Source organism: Globicephala melas, chromosome 3 (genome assembly GCF_963455315.2).
Source record: "Globicephala melas chromosome 3, mGloMel1.2, whole genome shotgun sequence".
Classification (NCBI taxonomy): domain Eukaryota; kingdom Metazoa; phylum Chordata; class Mammalia; order Artiodactyla; family Delphinidae; genus Globicephala; species Globicephala melas.
Window position 1 is genome coordinate 560,807 of NC_083316.1, and position 19,760 is coordinate 580,566.

A 19,760-nucleotide genomic window follows, 5' to 3' on the forward strand; every position below is an offset into this window, starting at 1 on the left:
GAGTGGAGTTCGCAGGTCCCTCGTGAGGCGCTTCGGACCCCCTCCACTCAGGGCAACAAGGGCATTCGTGTGAGGGACCGGCCCTCGGCAGGTTTCCGGCAGCACCAGGCCCCGGTCCGTCCTGCCGCCCTCCGCTCTGGGGCGCCTGACGCGGAGTGAATGGCCCGCGTGGCGTGTCCACGTGCGCAGAGCGGCCGCCCCCACCCCGGGCTCCTCCTGGCTCAGCCCGGTGGGGCCGCACGGGGGCTCGCGCGCTCGCTCTGGAGCTACCCCGTTCCGCACGGCATCCTCTCCCGGCAGGGGACAAGAGAAGACCCTGGTCAGGGGCTTCCATGAGGACAGGGCCACGGCCGGGAGGAGCTCGGTGCTGCTGGAGTCACCAGGCCTGTCCTGTCCTCGCAGACAGCACGGCCACGAGAGCACCGTGACCTGTTCGCCCTCGACCTGGCCAGAGTGGGGACGTCTGCGGGCACAGGGCGCCATGCCCAGCCCAGCCAACGTAGTCAGCGGTTAAGGCCCGGGCCACAGACTGGTCCGGAAGCCGGCCCGGAGCCGGGCAGAGGACTCACGGGATGTCAGGTGGGTCGAAGGCGGTCTTGACGACGCCGGCATAGATGGCAAGGATGGACAGCACGACGCAGGCCAGGAACACCAGGGCCAACTTGTTGACGTACTTGACGCCCACGAAGACCACCGTGGCCATGAGGGCCAGCGTGCAGGTCCCATACACACGCATGTTGTGCAGCAGGGCTGTGGCCTCGCCGCCCGCCCCCTCAGCCCGCACGATGGCCGCACTGGGGGAGATGTAGGTCTGCAGGGCAAAGCGCGGTCACCCACCCCTCCCCAAGATGACCGCACGGGAGCGCGGGGCCAGGCGCGCCCCTGCACCTCCCAACGGGCCCTCTCTGAGGGGGCGCGGCACCGGGCTCCCCCCGCCCCGTGAGCCTCCACGCCAGCAGACGCCTCTGGGACACACCCTCAGGTCGCGCGTCTGCGGCCTGGACAAGGGAACCCGCCCGAAACATTGCACTTACCAAAAAAATCTCAATGGTCCCCAAAATGTACATGGCCCCCGCGAACGTGGTGCCCAGGTAGAAGCAGAGGCCCACGGCGCCCCCGAACTCCGGCCCCAGAGACCGCGATATCATGTAGTAGGAGCCGCCCGCTGCAAGTACGCCAAACGGGAGTAGCGGGTTACGAACCTGCCGCCGACCGCGAGCACAGACCTCCCGGGGCAGACGGCCTCGTCCGCGGGGCGGGGAGCCCGGCCGCGAGGGTGGGGACACGCGCCTGCGTCCACGGGCGCCCTCCCCCTGCTGGCGGCCGTCTTTGGAAGCTGTGACTAAAGGAGGGCGAGCCACAGTCAGGGGCCTGGACCCCGACGGCCGTGCCCGTACGGAGCCTGCGGCTGACGTCACACCCGAAACCTCGACTCAACTTTCGCCAAGAAGATTTAAAATACCAAGAGCTCGTCAGTCATCCTTTGTGTGTCACACCTACAGACACAGTGACACCCACGGCCTCGCCAGCCCGTCCCCGGTCGTCCTGTCGGCCGGCTGAGACCCCACTCGGACACTGGCCAGGGACCGTGCGTGACACTGGGCACCTGGAGGACATCTCGGGGTGCAGCCCCCCCAAAGAGCAAGTAGTGGACAGCGTGAACACGACAAGAAAATCCCTGGAGGCATTTACGTAGATTCCCCGAGGAGAACCCCAATTTCTCAGGGACCCCAAGCGCACGGGCAGGCTCTGGGGGACGAGCCGCAGGGGTCACCCCTCCCTGGCCTTAGAAAAGCCCCACTGTGCCCTCGATGGGGGGGCACGCCGGGGGGAGCGTCAGGTGCAGGTGGGGGCCGGGAGCCGCCCGAGTTCCGCTGCCCAACGGCAGGGTCACTGCCGACGGGGCCTCCGGAAGGGAAGGGGCTGGCCGCACCGCGGGGATGTCCGCCCCTCCAGATGTGGGGATCCATCCTGCAGGCGGGTGAGGGCGTGTCGGTGCTGGGACCCGCCCTCTGCCGCCGCCCGGGGTGAAGGGTGAACGTCACACTCCGTCCACAGTGGAGCCCACTCGGTCACTCCCCGCCATTCCCAGCTCCCCGCGGCACCCTCACCTGGGACCATGCCATTGGTCGCGATCGCACTCATGGAGATTGCGGTCAGCATCGTCTGCAGAAAGACGGGGGGCTTTTAGAAGAACGAGCATTTCCAAGAGCCACCCCGGGAGGCGGACGGCACCAGGCCTGGGGCGGCGCCCGCCTGCCGACTCCCGGCTGCCGACCTCAGAGCGCTGCTGGGTAACCGGGCGCCATAATGCTCAGGACCGCAGCTCTGCTCTCTCCCAGTAACCCCCAAAGCTGAGCTCCCGTGAGCCCCCAGGAAACACCCAACTCGGGACCGCCTCCTGCTTCCAGTGGGCGCCCGCTTCCTGATGGGATGCGGGGGGACCCCCTGTAGGCCCCCACCCCACGGGGCTGGGGGACTGTCAGAGCCTGTCCAGGGCGGGCCTTCTCACCCGCTGCGCAGGAAAGCGGCCACACCTGTGGGCTGGGGAGCAATTACTTCACAACCCGAGGACCGGAAGAAACAGCCCCCGGGAAGCCTGCAGCCTCAGTGCCCACCTGACTGGCTCCTGCCAGGGACATTTCTAGCTTGACAAAGGCCCTGCTCTGTCTCCTGCTTTTCATCGGCTCTTATTGGGGGAGAGGCGGGGTGATTGCTCCAAAGACACTTCCAGGCTCATTAAGCGAATGCAGCACGTGCGGAACAGCGAGAACCTTCAGGCAAGACCTTCAGACACGACAGCATAGGAGCGGGAAGGCCGTGGACAGAGGCGGCCCGGGGCGGTCGGGGGACGCAGCTGGGGGACAGGCAGGGCAGCAGGCTGGGGTCGAGGGGACCCTGGCTCATCTGCGTCGTTGGATTCTTTCAGGCAGGTGGCACTTGGGGGGCTCAGAGCAGCGGAATCACCCTCCACGTAACAGCGATGGAGAAAGGGGAGGAGGGAGGTGGGGTGGGCAGGTGCTGAGGGCCACTTAGGGGTTGAACCAGGCACGACAAGCTGTCGCAAGAAAAGGCTCCTGGGCCGCTAAGGCAGACAGGGACGTGGGTGTGGAGGCCACGTGGAGGAGGGCCTGGTGAGCCGGGTGCAGGGCTAAACGCGTCACCAGCGGGCAGGGGACCTGGTCTAAATGCAGGACGGGATGGCCGTGAGTGGTGGCCACCAGGGGACGCTGACCCTTGGCTTCTGCGGAGGCGGGCCCATGAGACCGCCCCCAGCCCGTCAGCAGCCGGGTGCTGACCTGCGCCCACACCAGCGCAGGTGAGGGGTGCCCTTGGGGCCGGGGACCCCGGAAAGCCCCGACGTCCAGCTGCCCCCGCCCCACTCACGCAGGTGCAGCACATGGACACGATGAGGAAGGACTCCAGGACGCCGGCCGCCCCCACGATCCAGGTCAGGCGCAGGAAGAGGATGACACCCAGGATGTTCTGCAGGCATGGCAGGTAGACGCCGATGAGGGTGCCCATGCGGGGGCTCTGCAAGAGAGCGGAGCAGGTTCCGGGGCCGGCAGCGCCTCCCCCAGAGCCCCCCTGCCCCCGCCGGGCGCCGAGTCCACACCGTGGGTCCCAGAGACTGTGAAGAGGTCAGGGGACAGGAAGACGAACGAAGACCAGCAAAGGCCCAGCTTCAGTTACGCGGAAGGCGGCTGACGCGAGCCCAGGGCTTGGACAGAACCCACAGTAGGACCCTTGAAACTGTGTACAAGCCCCTGGGTCCTCGTCTGACTCAAGAGTGAATGATTGGGAAACGTGAAGACGTATCAACAGAAACAGACAACAGCTGTTGGCCTGGGGAACTGGCAGTAATTCAGACTATAATTCTGCCGTGTCTCAGAGTCACGAACTCCCAGTTCCCCGAAACACATAGATAAAGGCCTGACACACCTTCCTAAGTTGTTTCTGCGGGAAGCAGACGCCCACCAGATGGAACCTGCTGGCCACAAGCACACAGACCCCAGACCAGCTGAAACCAGAAGGCGGACGATGCTTGAAACTTCACCTTGATGCCAACCAATCCGAGAGCTGCCCACGAGCTGCCCACGCCCTGCTCCACGAGCTGCCCACGCCCTGCTCCACGAGCTGCCCACGCCCTGCTCCACGAGCTGCCCACGCCCTGCTCCTTGACCACTGTAAGACTACCCCCTGCAGGGTGGGCAGTCCCTGAGGCGCTAGCCCGCTGTGTTCCCTCTTTGCCTGGCAAAGAAATAAAGCTACTCTTTCTCTTTCCTCCAAAACCCTGTCTCCGTATTTCTATTCAGCACTGGCGTACAGGGGCCAAGATTTGGGCAACACCCTCACTGCCCAGGAGCAGGGGGGCGGGGCAAAACCACGTCACTGCCCCGGGGGAAGGGAGGGGAGGGAAGGGCTCGGCGCCCCCTCCATCAGGGGCACAGCGGGAAGGTGGGGAAGTTGGAGAGAAGACGAGGAGCAAGCCGACCTGGGCTCTGCCCGCAGCGACCGCAGCCCAGGTCCTCAGGAGAGCGCGAAGTGGGGGGAAACGAGAGGCCGGAAGGAAGGGTTAGGGACCGACCACCACTCCCTAGGCCGCAAGGGCGCAGAGGCACCAAGTCCAGAGAGAAATCTGCCGCGTCTTGACCCACCGGCAGGAAGTGCCCAGCGAGGGGAGGGGACCCAGCGAGAGTTCAGAGAGGACGAGCCCCCTGTGAGCGACCCCCTTCCCGAAGGCCCCGCAGCACGGCCAACCAGATGCGGCCTGGGAGAGGGTCACCCCGCCGCGGGGTAACCGCAGGAGGGTGCCTGACAGAAACGCCTTCCCCAACCCCAGACAGACTACAGCCGAGCAAAGCTGCCCAGAGGAGAGCTCGGGAACGAGGCCGGGGGCCAGCCCGTCCTGCCCGCCGGCCAGCGTGACGGCAGCATCAGGCGACACAGCTGGGATTTGGGGACACCTGGCTAAAAGAGCAAGAGAACGTTTAATGGGGAAGCTGCTTAAACTTAGGTGAATAGAAGGAAAAAAAGCTGGAAAGATCTGCTTTGGAAACATTTCCCGTGAAAGGGGACAGGCTGCCTGAAACGAGGCGTCCTGTGGAGGCTGGGGAGACGTGGCCCAGCCCGCTCGCTGGGCCGAAAGGCGGACCCCCCTCAAAGGAAGCCGGGGGGCTTCTCAGGGTGAGAATGGAAGGTCGACCCACAGGAATGCCCGCAGCGAGAGAGTTGGCATGGGGCTGGCATGGAGCAGAGACCCCGGGGAAGTAACCCAAGGGGGCGCCCGGGGAGCATGGAGGTGGGTCAGAAGCCTTGGGCAGACTCGGCCTGAGGCCTGGACAGCACCCGGCAGCTGGCTTTTCACACCTGGGCCCTGAGCGCCAGTGTCCGGGGCAGCCCGCCCCCCCCCGCGGACCCGTGTCCTGTTTGTGGATGACGGAAGCGTGGCGGTTCCTGGCTGGGCGCAGGACGGTGGAGAAGGGTGAGGGCGACACAAGCTGAGAGCAGCTCTGGCCCCTGCCTTTGGCTCAAGGACCGTGAAACACCAGATGCAAACCCTCCAGTCTCACGGGTGCGGGGCCCCCACCCGCCTGGCCCGGCCCTGTACAGTGGCGAGATGACCCTGAGTTGTCCTGAAAGGCCGTGACGGGGCCCCCGGCACTCCCATAGAAGGCAGCTTTGAAGGATCAACCTGGCCGGTTACAAGGCCCAAGATACTAGAGGCGCCCAGACCCTGGAGAAGGCACTTTTGGGGGACCGAGCCCCCATCTCTGTGCCCCCTGGTCAGAGGGACAACAAGGGCCGCTCCCACGGACCCATGCCCGGGGGTGGGGCGGCCGGGTCATCCCGCCAAACCCGCCCACCTGGCCACACACGGTCGTGCTGAGGGTCACGGGTGGGCTGCGTCAGCCTCTGGCACAGGCTCCCGGGTGCCCTGGGGACAGAGGCCAGGAGCTGCCCGCTCGGGTCCCGATCTGCCCCACGCACTGCGCGCAGCTCGGCAGGCTGGGCTTACGGAACCGCCCCAAGGTCTCTGCACAGAATCCTCGGAGAGCTGGGCGCATCTTAGGAGAGGCTCCCAGAGGTAAACCCTCAGAAATAAGGCTCCCAGGAAGGTGGCAGCAGGACAAGTCCCGCGACTGAGAAGCGAAGGGGGGGGTTCCAGGGGATCCGGTGGGGGAGGGCGGCCCTGGCGCGGGGCGGGGCCGGGCTGGGGCACCTTGGCCTGGCGCCGCCGGCTGTCCTCGGCCTCCTCGTGTTCCACCACGCCCTGGCTCAGGTTGGTGTAGTTGGCCAGCTTGTTGAGTAGCGAGGACACCATGGGGTTGCTGTCCATCTCCTCCTGTTTGGGGCCGAGGCGTGGAGTTAGTGACCTCCCCACCCCGAGACGCCCCAGACCGACCAAACCAACCTCCCAGCAGGGCTCCCGCTCTACGTGCCCAGCGGGTCAACGGTCAGGGCTCAGGGCCCCGGGGCTCCCCGGACGGCCCAGGCCCAGCCCCTCCGCGGGGCTCCCTGAGGCCTCTGCCCGGACCCCAGGGCACCGTTAGGCCGGGCTCTTCTCTCGCGGGCACTGCCGCCTCCGCTCTGAAGGGGAGAGCAGGGGGCGGTGACCCACCTCAAAGAGCGCCATGCTCTTCCTTTCGAAGGCTCTCTCTCCGTCCACGTCCATGCTGCCGATGAACGGGCTGTTCTCCCCGGGGTTTCCATCTCCTGTGGGGAAGGGCTCGCTCAGATGTGAAAGGAATTAAAGGCCACTAGGGAACAGGAGGAGGGGCCCGCCAGGCGCTTGTCTACGTGCCTCGGACTTTCCTAAGTTACCTGTCAGGGGGCGAGGGGCCAGGTAGAGAGAAGGCCAAAGGTGGCGCTGGGTCCAGGAACCTCAAGTCCCACCCCGGCCCTTTTGGGTCCCGCGGGACAAACGGCTCGAGACCAGCAGATCCAGACAGGCTGGCCCGCGACCGTCCTCGGCGGGGACGGGGTGGGGACCAGCACTTGCACCAGGCGGCACAGAGGTTCGCTGCTGTGTTCTGACAGCAGCTCAGCTTTCCAATCCCCCCAATCCTGGTGGATTACGGCGGCCTCACTGGCGACCCCATTAGCTCAGGGCACAGTCCCCGCGGGGAGTGCCACGGAGCCCACACGTAGGCGCACGGCCGGCAGGTGGCCCATCGCGGCTGCTGTCTCCATGGCTGTTTCTGTCAGGAAGCCCTGGCCCGCCGTCCCCAGCTAGAGTATATCAAGGCCCTCGGTGTGGCCAGGCCACAGAGGAGCGAAGGGTCAGCCCCGACTCACCCTGGGAGCTCCTCCCAGATCCTGAAACGCGAGCCTTACCACGTTCTCCCATCAAAGCAGAGAGGAAAACCCGATGGCATCGCTCTGACTCCCAGCCCTGCCCCATCCCACCGGACCTGGAGCAATGCCATCCCAGAAGCCACCCTGGGCCCACCTGCACGTCAGCCCCACCCACAGGCCTTCCGCGTGTGATGTGGCCCTGTATCAGAAAGACCGAGCGAGGACACCAGGAAAAAGCGCTCCAAACTGGCTTTTCTCAGGCCCCCAGGGGCCTTGGGGCAACCCGGAGCATGACCTTAGCAGGGAATCACCTGCTCACCGGGTCCCGTCAGAGGTGACACGGGACTTCCTGATGGAATCTCCCAACCCCCCAGAAGGAACCAGAGCCCAGACGCACAGGGAAGGGGAGCCCACAGTCCGTCCCCTGTGAACTCACGTGCCTGCCCCTCACAACGGACACAAATTCGGGAGCCACCAGGGTCCAGGCATCGCCCCTCACCCCCCACTCAGCTGTCCAGTCCCCCCGAAATCCACAGACCCCCCCCCGGAAAGTTCCCAGGGTCCAGCCCGCGGAGGCCGCATGGCAGGCAGAGCCCTGCCCTCCTGCCGGACGGACCCTGTGCCCCTCACTGCCGAGCCCCAGTGACCAGCTCAGGGGCAGCAGAAGGCCCGAGGAAGCCAGTGGCCGGGGAACCGCTTGGCGAGGGAACCACCAGCAGATGCTGGGACCAGGGCCGACACCTGGAGGGGACGGGGCAAGGACCCCCCCACACACACCACGGCCCCACGAGCCACCTGCTCAGTACCGTGGGGCAGGGGCAGTGCCAGGAAGAGCTGACCACCCACCGACCCAGGGGTCAAGGTGAACACGAGGGTCGCAGGCTGACTGACACCCAGGGGAGGACATGACTGCCTGGGTCCCCGGATTCCAGCATGAGGAGCTTGAAGCAAAGCAAAGGAGCCGCCGGCCCTCTTCAGAGGCCTCGGAGGACACGGGCCGGCTCCGGAACGTTCTGGAAAGAGGAAGAAGATGGAAGCAGCCCGATTCTTTCCATAAAGGACATTATTGGGCTGACGGCAAGATCTAAGTAAGACTTCAGTCAATGAAAACGTCCTGACTTTGGAAACCGTACTGCAGGCATCATGAGAGGAAACGTGCTTGTTTTAGGAAACACACAAAGGGCATCGCACCTGCTGCCTGTTCTCAGCACATCGGGAAGGAACGTGGGAAGAGGGGGAGGGGGAGGGGGAGGCAGAAGGCAGGTGGGACCAGTGCTCAGGCAGATGACACGTGATCCCGTGCTCTTGAAAGTTTTCTCAAGTCCAAGTTCTGAAGTTGGGTCAAAACAGCTTAAAAAATGCAACCACATTCAATTAAACAAGAAATCCCTCCTGAGCGCCCTCCCCCGCTCTGCAGGCGTCTGCGGGAGGGCGCCAGCCTGTCTCCCTCCTTCCTGCTTCAAGCGGGCTCCTGCCCGGCACCTTCTTCCTGGTGATAATGACTGTATTTTTCTGGTGGTAACAATCCTGTTTCCGACTGGGTTTCTGGTGTAAACGGAAGCCGCAGAGAGCTCTCTGCAGACCAGACTCTGGAGGACACGTAGGCCGGCTCTGTCCTGGTCAACAGGCTTCAGCCACGCAGGCCAGGGTGCCGGCCACCCCGGGAGGGGTGTTGGGTTCTCCCTCTGCCCCAACCTTGGACAAATTCGTGGCTCCCAGGTCTTGTGTTTCTCGTCCAGGGAGAGGCGGCCACCACGGACAGGGCCTCCACTCAGCTCAGGCCCGGCTGCCCCGGTGCCCCTGCCGCCCCCGCCCGGGAAGCACAGCCTGGTCCAGGGGGCCCTGGGGGTCTATCTGAATGCCCACCGGGCATGGGGCAGATGGGCACCTGCAACCACGTTCAATCCACAGAGACATCTTTCTTGGAGCATGTGATCCTCCTGCTGGCTGGGAAAGTGAACCACGACCTCAAACAGGAGCTGAGACAGCTGGCCCATCCGCCGCGATGAGGGCCGGGGGGTGGCCCGGAGCCGAGGGTCGGAAAGGAGCAGAATGGGCGAGAAGCGCCTGGGCGAGGGGCCCAGGGAGGCAGCCAGGAGCAACTGATTCGAGGCAGGCGGACGGCAGTGGCTTATTTACACACAGGACGACCGTGGAGACCGGGGAGTGGGAAACGGTGCCGTGAACGCCCCACAAAGGCCAGGATGGCCCGCCCCGTGGGGACCCGTGTGCTGGGCACGTGTGCACAGGAAGCCCGGGGACGGCCAGGACTGGGCTGTCAGGCCGTGAGGCTCTGGTCTTCCGGCTCGCTGCTTATAACCAGAATTAACGCACAGAGAATGGGGAAACACACACAAAACGCACCGGGGGAACAGCAACACACGCCCCAGCGTCTCCGTAAATCCCCCCACCCCGACTCCCCTGGTTTGGGGGCTGCACCGCCCACACCAGAGGTTACGGCCAACAGGGAGTCTCCTTATCCATCGTAAACCACCGTCTTAATCGCTAATCCTTTAACGAGAACACGTTTCCCTTCATTTCTGAGAAGGCAGTCCTCGGGCGTGCTTTCCGAAGTGCTGGGGGACCCAGCGGAGAGAAGAGCCTCCCGCGGGAGCCTCGGGCAGCCATCTCCTCCTCGACCTGCTGGAGCTGAGACTCTTGGTTAAAAACCAAACGCTTCGGGCTTCCCTGGTGGCGCAGTGGTTGGGAGTCCGCCTGCCGATGCAGGGCACACGGGTTCGGGCCCCGGTCCGGGAAGATCCCACATGCCGCGGAGCAGCTGGGCCCGTGAGCCATGGCCGCTGAGCCTGCGCGTCCTGAGCCTGTGCTCGGCAACGGGAGAGGCCACAGCAGTGAGAGGCCCGCGTACCGCAAAAACAAAAAAAATCAAACGCTTCTACCTGAGGGACACACCTGCGATCCCATCCCACAAAATGCAAAACCGTCACAAGCTACCCGGGTGAGCCTTAAAATTCCCTTAATTGCTTTCACCGCTGGAGAACACTCAAATCTCAGTTCTTATTTTTCAAGGGAGGGGCAGGTTACAACTCAAGTCTTCACAAAGGAAACTGGTACAAACCCCGCCAGGGCCTGAGCCCTTGGTACACGCTGGGGGCTCTGAAGACCTCAGGCTCCGGGTGGACACCCCTCCCGCCTCCACCGGGACTCTGATGGCGCCCGGCACGACCCTGCCAGGCCCGGTCGCGGCTCTGAAGAGCAGGGGTCCTCCTCTGGCTGAGACCCTCCCCCCACGTTTCGGGGAGGAGGCCGCTCACCTGGGCTTGCGCCGGCTGCGTACTCTGCTTGGTCATGACAATGAGGACCCAGGACAAGCCCGAGCAGAGGGGATCCCGGGGGCGCAGGGCCCGCCTCACCGGCCCCGCCGCCTCCGTCCTCCTGGGGCGGGTCCCCTGTGGTGCCCCCGCCGGGCACACAGCCCGGAGGTCACCGGGCGCCCTCGCTGCGCAGCGGTGGCTGCCGGGCCATGTGGGAGGGGCCCCCCAATGGTCAGGTGTCCTGGGCCACGCCGGCCGGCAGGGCAGAACCCACACCTGCTGTCTCCGGGCAGGAGCGCTCAGGCCTCGTTCACCTTTCACCTGCTCTAACGGACGGGCAGGGCTGGGCCGTCAGCTGTGTAGTCAAACAGAAACGGCCTGGAGGCCACGCGATTAACACTCCCCACCACCAGCAGAGCTGGCTCCCCGCCTCGCGCACAGGTGGGGCTTTCGGCCTGCTCGTTTCACGCGGCAGGGGCGCCGCCGGTGGGGCTCACTGCGCAGAGATCACAGCCTGACGCGGTCCAAGGTCACAGCACCCCGCAAGTCCAGGACCCCCGGACCCCTAGTGTCCAGCCGGGCGGGCGCAGTGGGCGGGGAGGCCCTGCCAGGCCGGGAGGTCCCTCAGAGCCCAGCCACCTTGCATGTGACTCACCCCTCTCGTCACCGAGGAAGGAGACTGATTCGGTTTTAAAACAAGGATCCTTCGGCCAGTAAACCCACAGGACACCATGGCCGGGACACGTCCAACCGGCGGGGGTGCCCGTGTGCTGGGGACGCCCGAGAACGGCCACGCTGCGGACTCGGCACCAGGAAAGAGGGGCCACAGGTGCCCGGGGCCCGAGGGGACAGGAGGGAACTGGGGGTGACGCGCAGAAACAGCTGACGAATACGCAGCACCCACAGCACCGCCCCACACGCCGGCATGGGGAGGGTGGGCGCCCACGCGCAGAGCTGCCCGCCAGGGAGTCCGGAGCCTGGGACAGGTGACCCCCAGCCCGCTCACAGCTGGTGAGTTCAAACAGCCCGGGGGCCGCGGGCAGGTACCACATGGCCCGAGCGCCGGCCGCTCGGTTTACGGCCCCTTGGCCTCTGGCTCCACCACCAGCTCTGGACTGCCGACGTGCGCGCACACCCGAGTTTTGCTTTTCCAGGACACGGCAGCCAGGTGCCGTAACTAACCTTTTTAAGCCTTTACGATGTACATTTACTGGCCGCCCCTGCAGCGCGGGCAGCGGCAGGCTGAGTAGGAGGACAGAGCGGCACCGGGCGCTGGCTGAAAAGGAGGCGCCCACAAAGCCAGGATCCACTCGTTCCAAAGGCTGGGGCGGGGGTGCTGCAGAAAAGAGAGGCTTCACGGCAGAACCTGACGGACACCCCAGTGCTGAGCCCCGGTGCCGGTGAGAATTCACGTTCCCTCCGGGGCCTCCCGTTAAACCCACACCCCGCCGAGCCGCGAGAAAACCATCAGACAGATGCCAGTCGACGGCACCTGCAACACACCTGGCCAGCAACCCTCAGAACTGCCCAGATCACAAAAACTAGGAAGCTCTGAGACACCGTCACAGCCTAGGAGTGGCCTGTTCAAAGCCCCCTCCCGTGCTCCCGGCGCCCCCCGCGCTCGAGGAGCCCGAGGAAGCCAGCGCGTCAGGGGTGGCTCCCAGCGCGGCCCAGCCAGGCCTTAGTGTCCACCCACCTGCTGGTCTCCCTCCAGGTTCTAAAGAAAGTTCCAGGAACCTGGAGCACCTTTTGAACACGGCACACCAAGCCCACCGCCCCCAGGGGCCGGGGCGGCATCCTGCCCTGGGCTCCCAGGATGACTGGCCAGCAAGGCCGGACCAGACCAGGCCCAGGACCCAGAGCTGCAGACCAGCCTCGGCCCAAGGCCACCGAGGAGCCCCCCCAGAAACGGGCGGAACAGCGGGTGCCTGGCAGTGAGAGCCCAAGGCCCGGGGAGCAACCGTGGCCAGGAAGGGGCGAAGTGGGCAGGGCAGCCCTCCTCCTCCCCGTGAGGGGAGGCAGCAGCGAGCTTCGCATGAGGCCGTGTGTCTCGTGTCATCACGGGCGTCCTGAGAAGCCCCCGCGCCCGCAAGCGCCGGCCACACATCCAAGCGGACCCTCCCCATCCGGTGCAGGCCTGACACAGCTCAGAGCGCCGCTGCCTCCACCAGCCCGCGCGCCCGGCCCTCGGAGACACACGGCCCCCCGCCGAGGCGGCCTCTGCTCTTTCCACCCGTCCTCGATCTGCTTCTCCCACATCCGTTTTGATGCCCGGTTTCTGGCTCCATGAAATGCAAACTTAACCCTGAGTAAACGTGGTGGTCACCAGGGACAGCGTGGGACCTGGTGCTCTGGACGAGGGGGCGGGAACAGGAAGCCACCAGGAGAGGCGCGTGCGTCCTCAGCATCGAGCGAACGCAGCAGGGCCTTCGGGGCGGGAGGGGACGGCCCAGGCCAGAGAGGCAGGCGGGACGGGGGCGCCAGCTCGGGGGCCAAGTGGAGCCCGGCAGGCCCGGACCCAGTGGTCAGAGCCCCAACCCCACTGAGGGTCCCGAGTGCAGCGTCCTCCGTCTCTGGTCACAGCCTCCGCCAGCCCCGCTGCAACCTCTGCGCACAAGCCCTCCCCTCGCAGTGCGCCAGCCTCCCCCACACCCTCAGCCCCGGGCCAGCGTTCGGGATTTCTACCACTGTCTTTCTCTTCGGGAAGAGCTCCCAGGGGAGGAGCAGAGAGCGACCTCTGAGGCTCAGAGCCAGAGGCGTTCCCGAGGGTCAGCTGGGCCGGGCCTGCACCGAGGCACGGGCAGCGGGCGGCCCGCAGTCCTGCCCTGGGGCCGCGGGGCCACCTCCCACCTGCCAACCTAACAGTGCGTCCGACTGGCCGGCCCCCGAGGCTGCATCCCCTTCCAAGTGGTTCAGCACTGCAGCGGAGTTTTTAGGTTCCACGACCCTCGGGGTTAACTAATGCCCTCTGGCCCTTGCCCCCTGCCCTCCGTGCTTTGCAGCCAGGATCAATGCTGGATCTGAAATCCAGCGGCCTGGCCACCTGGGCCAGTGGACTCCCCGAGGGGCACAGCCTGAGAAGAAACCGTTTGGCGTTCAAGCCAGAAAAAAAGGAAATGCTTGAGGTCGAGAGCTCCCGTGCTTTCACAGCAAGTTTCTGGCTAAAACAGAAACCCGTTCTCTGGCGAAGACAGGGGAAACACTGACAGGACAGGAACCACCCACAGCCCGGCCAGCGGGACGCGGCCCCTCGCCGGGGCACCTCCCAACGTCCTCTCCTGGAGGGCTGCCTGGGCCTCCCACCCAGGCCTCTGGAGCGAGAACTGCCTGCCCACAGGCGAGAGCCCAGAGGGCAGGAGGTGGATGTGCCCCTGCCCCTCGGACCTCCATGGGCCCTTGCCCAACCCTCAGGCGTGGCCTGCGGGGGCACCTTGCCGGCCGGAGGCCCAGACGTCCAGAGATGCTACTTCCCAAGGGCCTCGCCAGGTGACCCTGTGCGCCTGGCCCCCAGCTGCCCCCCACCAAGCACAGACCCCGCTGCCTGGGGCCGGAAGCAGCACCGTCCAGGCCCAGGACCACGGGCACGCGGGTGGCGGCAGGCCGGCTCCGCCCTACCCGAGAGTGCTGTGCGTGTGTGCCGGCACCTGGAACCCAGCACCTGGTGGGGCGCGGCGGGTGTCCGCTGGGAGAGGCGGGCAAGGCCGGATCACAGCACCTCTGCGAGGCCTTCCGGAAATGACACAGCCCTCACTTCTGGGAGCACCCTGCCACCAGCGCCCCCCGTGACACCAGGTCCCAGCCAAAATCAGAAGCAGGCGGCACAACCGAGGGGAAAGAGCCTGCCTGGCCCAGACGTGCCCCTGCGCCCGCTAAGCTGCCCCTGCCGTGCCCCCTGCACCCGCTAAGCTGCCCCTGCCGTGCCCCCTGCGCCCGCTAAGCTGCCCCCGCCACCCCGCGCCCGGGGGAGGGTTCTCCCGGGCGACCCCAAGGACCGGGGTGCTCGCACACAAGGACTCAGGAAGGCTGCGGGCACTGGAGGGACACAGCCGCCCTTCAACCCGGACCAAGGTCACGGCCACCGCCCCGGTGTCCGCTGCTCCAGCCAAGGGCTTCGGCCCAGCCGTCGGGCCAAAGACACCAGCTCTGGCTGGCACCTTCTCCTCAAACCTGACACTCGCACAGTCGAGACAACAAGGAAAGTACCGGGATTCTCGGCTACTAAGAGGCAAGAACACAGAGGAACCAGCCAGCCACACACGTTAACACACGTGTGCAAGCACACAGAGGCACACGGGGCACGGCTGTGGGCCACGGCTCTGTGAGCTGCTCCCCCAGAACAGTAAGTGTTTCAGGGACTTCCCGCCCGTCCAAAGGACCTGCCCTCCCAGGCTGGACGCGCTCCCTCCTGGGCGGCGTGGGCCTCCGGTGGACTCGGGGACCCGGCTCCCCGCCACCCCTCGGGGTCTGCTGCCGATCCGACCTCTCCCTCCTCGGGAGCTGGCAGTCGTGATCCCAGCCTGGGGGTGGGGGGAAGGGCTCAGGACGGCAGGGCCGGCCCAGCCGGGGCAAAGGCGGGAGGTGGGCAGCCGGGAGCCCCACCAGCCTCCCGGGGCGGCTCCCGTTACCGACTCAGGCTCCTGCCGGGCTGCGGCCAAGACCCTCCATCAGAGGGAAGAGGAAACCCAAGAACCACCCGGCGCGTCTCTCCTCTGATATCAGCTCCACAGGCTCCCTCCCCAGTGACCGTCCCGAGAGCCTCCCTGAGAACCCAGGCCTGACCCGTGGGCGCCGTGACCAGATGGGGCCCAGGACACGGCCACCTCTGGGACAGGCCGGCTCCAGGAGAGGGAGACAGGCACACGGAGAACCCCCAGGACGGCGCGGGGCCTGCACAAGGCCTCCCCATCACCCTGGGGGGGCGTCCCGCTCACGTGGACTCGTGGGGTGCCCCCGCCTCGCAGACGGCGCCAGGCCACAGGCACACGCGGACGCCCAGACGGGCTCAGCTGCAGGGCGGCTGCAGGCCGCTTAGACGGGAAGCAGTTCTGGCTGCGAGCAGTAAACGCAGGCCCAGGAGCCCAACACCCAGCAGAGACCCCAGCGCCACAGGCACAGGGAGCCAGGGACTGCCCGAGAGCAGCCCTGAGCACAGGGAACTCACAGCTGGTCATGGGGCCCACCCAAGCCTCAGGAAGCTCAGAAACAGAGCTTCCCTCTCCTCCGCGATTGTGTTCTCAAAGAGAGAACCGCCCCAGGAAAGAAAGAGGAAACAAACCCAGCCCAGGGCCCCAGGGCCTTGCCGCTGAGCCTGGCCAGAGGCGCGGGCAGCGAGGCCACGCAGACCTGGCACCCACACTTCACCCCCTTCCCGGCCAGGAGCACGGCCCTGCAAAACCCCCCAGCCACAGGGGCACCTGGACAGGGCCCCTCACCAGCGCCCCCGGCACAGGGCTCCAGGGCCGACACGGCGCCGGGGGCCACAGACGGAGGAGCGGCCATGGATCGGGGGACCGGGGCGCCTCATTCTCCGGCTGGTCCTGCTGAAGCTGCAGGCTTATCTGCACAGACCAGACCTCTGCTCTGAAGAGGGAGTTCCCGCTTTCTCATAAAAGCAAGGTGTAACCCTTTGTGCTCTGCTCTCTGTGCCGGGCGGCCCTGCCCCAGGGTCCCCCAGAAGAGAGCCCAGGGCAGCCACCCGCTGGAGCCCGGACGGCCCCTGACCGTCACCCTGGCTGGCCTAACACTCCCAGAGCCGCTTGCAGACGCCTGCTCCCCGCCAGCAGCGCTGCTGCAAAGCGACTACGAGAGGGACGCCCCCAAAAGGCACCTGGCTGCGCGCACGGCAGCTGACACTCACGCCAAACAGCAGCCTCTGCCCTCCAGCCTCACGCGCCCAGCAATGCCCAGCCCTTCAGGGGGTAACGGGAGACTCCCAGAGACCAGCCAGCAGCACCGTCTTCCCATCCGCCTGTGCCTCCAATGTCTGCCCCGAGCATGACCACAGTCCCGCTGCTGTGCCCCGAGGACACTGGCCCTGGGAAGGAACCCCCGGCCCAAGGCCACCCACCGCCCAGGGCAGGAGCCCGGGCCAACCCACTCAGGTGCCAGGACCTGCTCGGGTCCGCTCAGGACTGTGGCCACAGGCCTGCTGAGCAGAGGCCTCCCTCCACGGCCTGGTCTCCCGGGGGCAGGGAAAGGACAGCTCCCTCGCCTACGGGGTCCGACCTGGCAGACGCCCCTGGCCATCCCGGCCGCCCCCTGCTCAGTCTGTGATGCCCTGAGCTGCAGTAAATCAAGACCCTGGGTGACCTGGGCCCACACAAGGCCCCTCCCCCTCTCTAGGCAGGTCCCTCCTCCAGCGGCCCCGCGAGAACTCCCCCCCACCACCGCCAAGCGGAGAGTAAGCCCGCTGCCCACCTCCAAGCAAGGGACACGTGGGATCAATTATTTGAAAACAACGGGGTCCGCGCGGAGACCATGGGCTGCGGGGCCATCCTGGTTCTGAAGCCCTGGCCGTGTGACCGTCCGGCCAGAGGGGCCTCTGAGCTGCAGGCTCTCTGTGCGGTGGGGGCCCCATGTCACTGGGAGCTGCTCTGCCCAGGTGGGGCCACCTGCCCCCGTTCATAAGGTGGTTGTGGCCTCAGGCGCGGAGCGGCTGGCCCTGCAGACAGACCCCCTCTGCTCGTGTAGCCACCTCCAGTGACATGGGCACTCTCGTGGGCCTGGCCGCACAAGGGGACCGGTGGGATTCAGCCTGTCCATGTGCAACAAGGACCAGCAGCAGCCTGTGCCCCGAAATTCAGCCCCCGGGATGGGACGGGGTGAGCCGGCCTGAGACAGGCCCCTCGGGGCAACGAGTCAGGGTCTGACGCCATGGGGCGCTGAGCTGGCCCAGGGGGATTCCACAGAAGGGTGGCATGGAGCCAGCTGGGGTGGGGCTGTCCTGCCGCGGGCACGCGCGCGCGTGTCTGTGTGCATCTGGGAGGACTGGTGGGAGGACTGCCTGGTGTGTGTGTCCTGGGCGGCCCCTGGCAGAGCGGAGCCGTGGGCTTGGCTGGGCTCTCTGTTAGGCAAGGAGAGGGCCCCAGCGGCCAGCAGGGCTTACGTGCGCCGAGCGTCCTGGGGCACGCTAACTGCCTCTCTGCCCGGCGCCTCCTGGGGGCTGGGGGGCAGTGGGATTCCCCGCTGGTTGGTGATGCCCTGTGCGCTGCTGGAGAATGGGGGACCCCTCCTCGCCCTGGGGCCCCGGGAGATACACGGCACCGCCCACTCTTTCCTCGGTGGATGAGGTGCAACCGACTTTCAGGGGTCAGCCCTTCGGACAGCCTGCGCCGCCTGCCCTTCCTGCTCAGACGTCCCCCGCGCCAGCATGACGCATCCCTTCCTTCCTGGACCCAGTGGCGGAGCAACGCTCGAGGCTCTGTCTCGGGCCCACTCTCCGGCCGCACTCACGTCCCAGCGCCCAGGGCCTCGGCTTTGTGCTCTGACCACCCCAGCGGCAGCAGACCCTCGAGGGCAGCGGGCACACGCATCGGCACACATCCCGCTCCCCGTGACCCACGAGCCCCGCAGGACGAAGGTGATGCTCCCAGGGCTGCCTGGGTCAGTGGCTGGGGGCGCGGGTCCCCTTCACAGGGGGCAAGAGAAGACCCCCGGGTGACCCACGGGACCTGAGCGGCAGAGCATGAAATCACGGGAAAGGAATCCAGAAAGAGGAACAAGGAAGGAAGAGGAAGCCCCAGCGGAGCTGTGGGCAGCTCCCGGGAGGAACCGGCAGGAACAGCGGCCCTCCAGCGCCCAGCCCACGGGCCTGCGGTGGGGGGCAGTGTGGTCGGGGCCACCCCTCTGGGGGTGCACGTGGACCCCCCCACCTCACTGCCCACAGGCCACCTTCCCACCCCTAACACGCCAACTGTGGGCCTGCCGAGCGGACACGGCCAAGGTCAAAATAGCAGGGGCAGTTCAAGGCCAACACGTGGCATTGGCCACCGCAGCCTGATGAGGCCCAGAGCCCCCGACAGCCAGGAAACGGGCCCCGGCTCCACAGGCTGACGACGGGGCTCCCCGGCAGGCCCAGCCTGGACACAGGGGCCGAAGGCAGCCCAGGCGCCGCCCCGTGCCACAGGCTCACCGCCTAGGCCGCCAGCCTCAGGCCAGGCACAACCGAGGCCGGCCCCACCAAGCTCTGGGCCAGCCAGGTGGGCCTGCAGACGTGAGCGCGGGCCCCCTCACCTCCCTCCCACCCTCGGCCTGGCGTCCCGCGCTCCCTATTCCCACGACAGCCCCAGGTACGCCTCGGGAGGGTATCCCCAAGCCTGCTTCACCAGCACCACCGGGAGGCCCACCCAGAAAGCCAGGTGCCTCCCTGGAGGTTCTAAGGCTGGCCACGGAGTCACGAAGGAACTTCAGTGACTGCGATGAGCAGGTGTGGCACAAGCTGGACCACAGGGTAAGGGCCCCGCACGCGGGTCTTCAAAGGGGCTCCACGCAGCGGTTCCGGCTCCCGCAGGACTGTCCCACCAATGAGCAGGGCGTGGGGCTGCGTCCCAGGCTCCCCGTCACGCTGGCGTCACACGGCCTCTCCGGGCACCGACTGGTCTGACGGCTTGCGTTAAAACTCAGAACCCAGCTGAGCAGACCCCGAAAGGCAGCAGCACGCCTGCCTGTGACCCCGTAGCGGGCTCTGGCCAGTTCCCCAACGCCTTCTGCGGCTGTCTCTCTACGGGAGCACGAGAACGAGCGAAGAACACAGGCTTCCCAGGTTGAAGTTCTGCGCCAGCTCGTCTAAGTGTCACAGGTGCAGCTCAGACCCTAAAGGGTTTGTTGAAAAGCATGCAGGACGCCCACACTTAGCGTTTGCCGTCGCTCCCGCCTCTGAGAGCACACAGGCAAGGCGGGTTCCAGACGAGCCGGGAGAGGGATTAGGGCTGAGAAAGCAAGAGCCTTGGACTGAGGGCAGCTGGGGGCTCGAGGCCAGCCGGGCAGGCAACACCACGGCCCTCCTGGCAGCCCTGAGCGCAGGCCCAGGGGCACCGAGCTTACAGAGAGCCACCGAGGCCCGTCCGAGAAGGAGCCGGCAGGCAGGGGCCGCACACCCGGGAGGGCTGAGGGTCCCCGAGGACACGACGGCTCCTGGTGGCCGGTGAAACGCCGCTCGCCCAGAAAGGCCACACCGGGACGCGCTAA

At 66.5% G+C, this 19,760-nt stretch overlaps 1 protein-coding gene across 3 annotated transcripts in view; it reads right to left on the minus strand.

Annotated features, from left to right (window-relative positions):
- The window catches only part of SLC12A7 (solute carrier family 12 member 7), a 42,233-nt gene that overhangs the window by 21,022 nt on the left and 1,451 nt on the right, over positions 1–19,760 (minus strand). For all 3 annotated transcript variants that reach the window (XR_009563336.1, XM_030856509.2, XM_060295638.1), the window contains exons 2-7: positions 6,623–6,717; positions 6,224–6,346; positions 3,388–3,534; positions 2,112–2,166; positions 1,035–1,165; positions 570–811 (exon numbers count right to left, since the gene is read on the minus strand). Coding sequence is in view for 2 of the 3 variants with exons in the window: in XM_030856509.2 (XP_030712369.1) it covers positions 570–811; positions 1,035–1,165; positions 2,112–2,166; positions 3,388–3,534; positions 6,224–6,346; positions 6,623–6,717 (793 nt within the window). In the remaining variant the exon portion in view is untranslated. The remainder of the gene's footprint in view (positions 1–569; positions 812–1,034; positions 1,166–2,111; positions 2,167–3,387; positions 3,535–6,223; positions 6,347–6,622; positions 6,718–19,760) is intronic.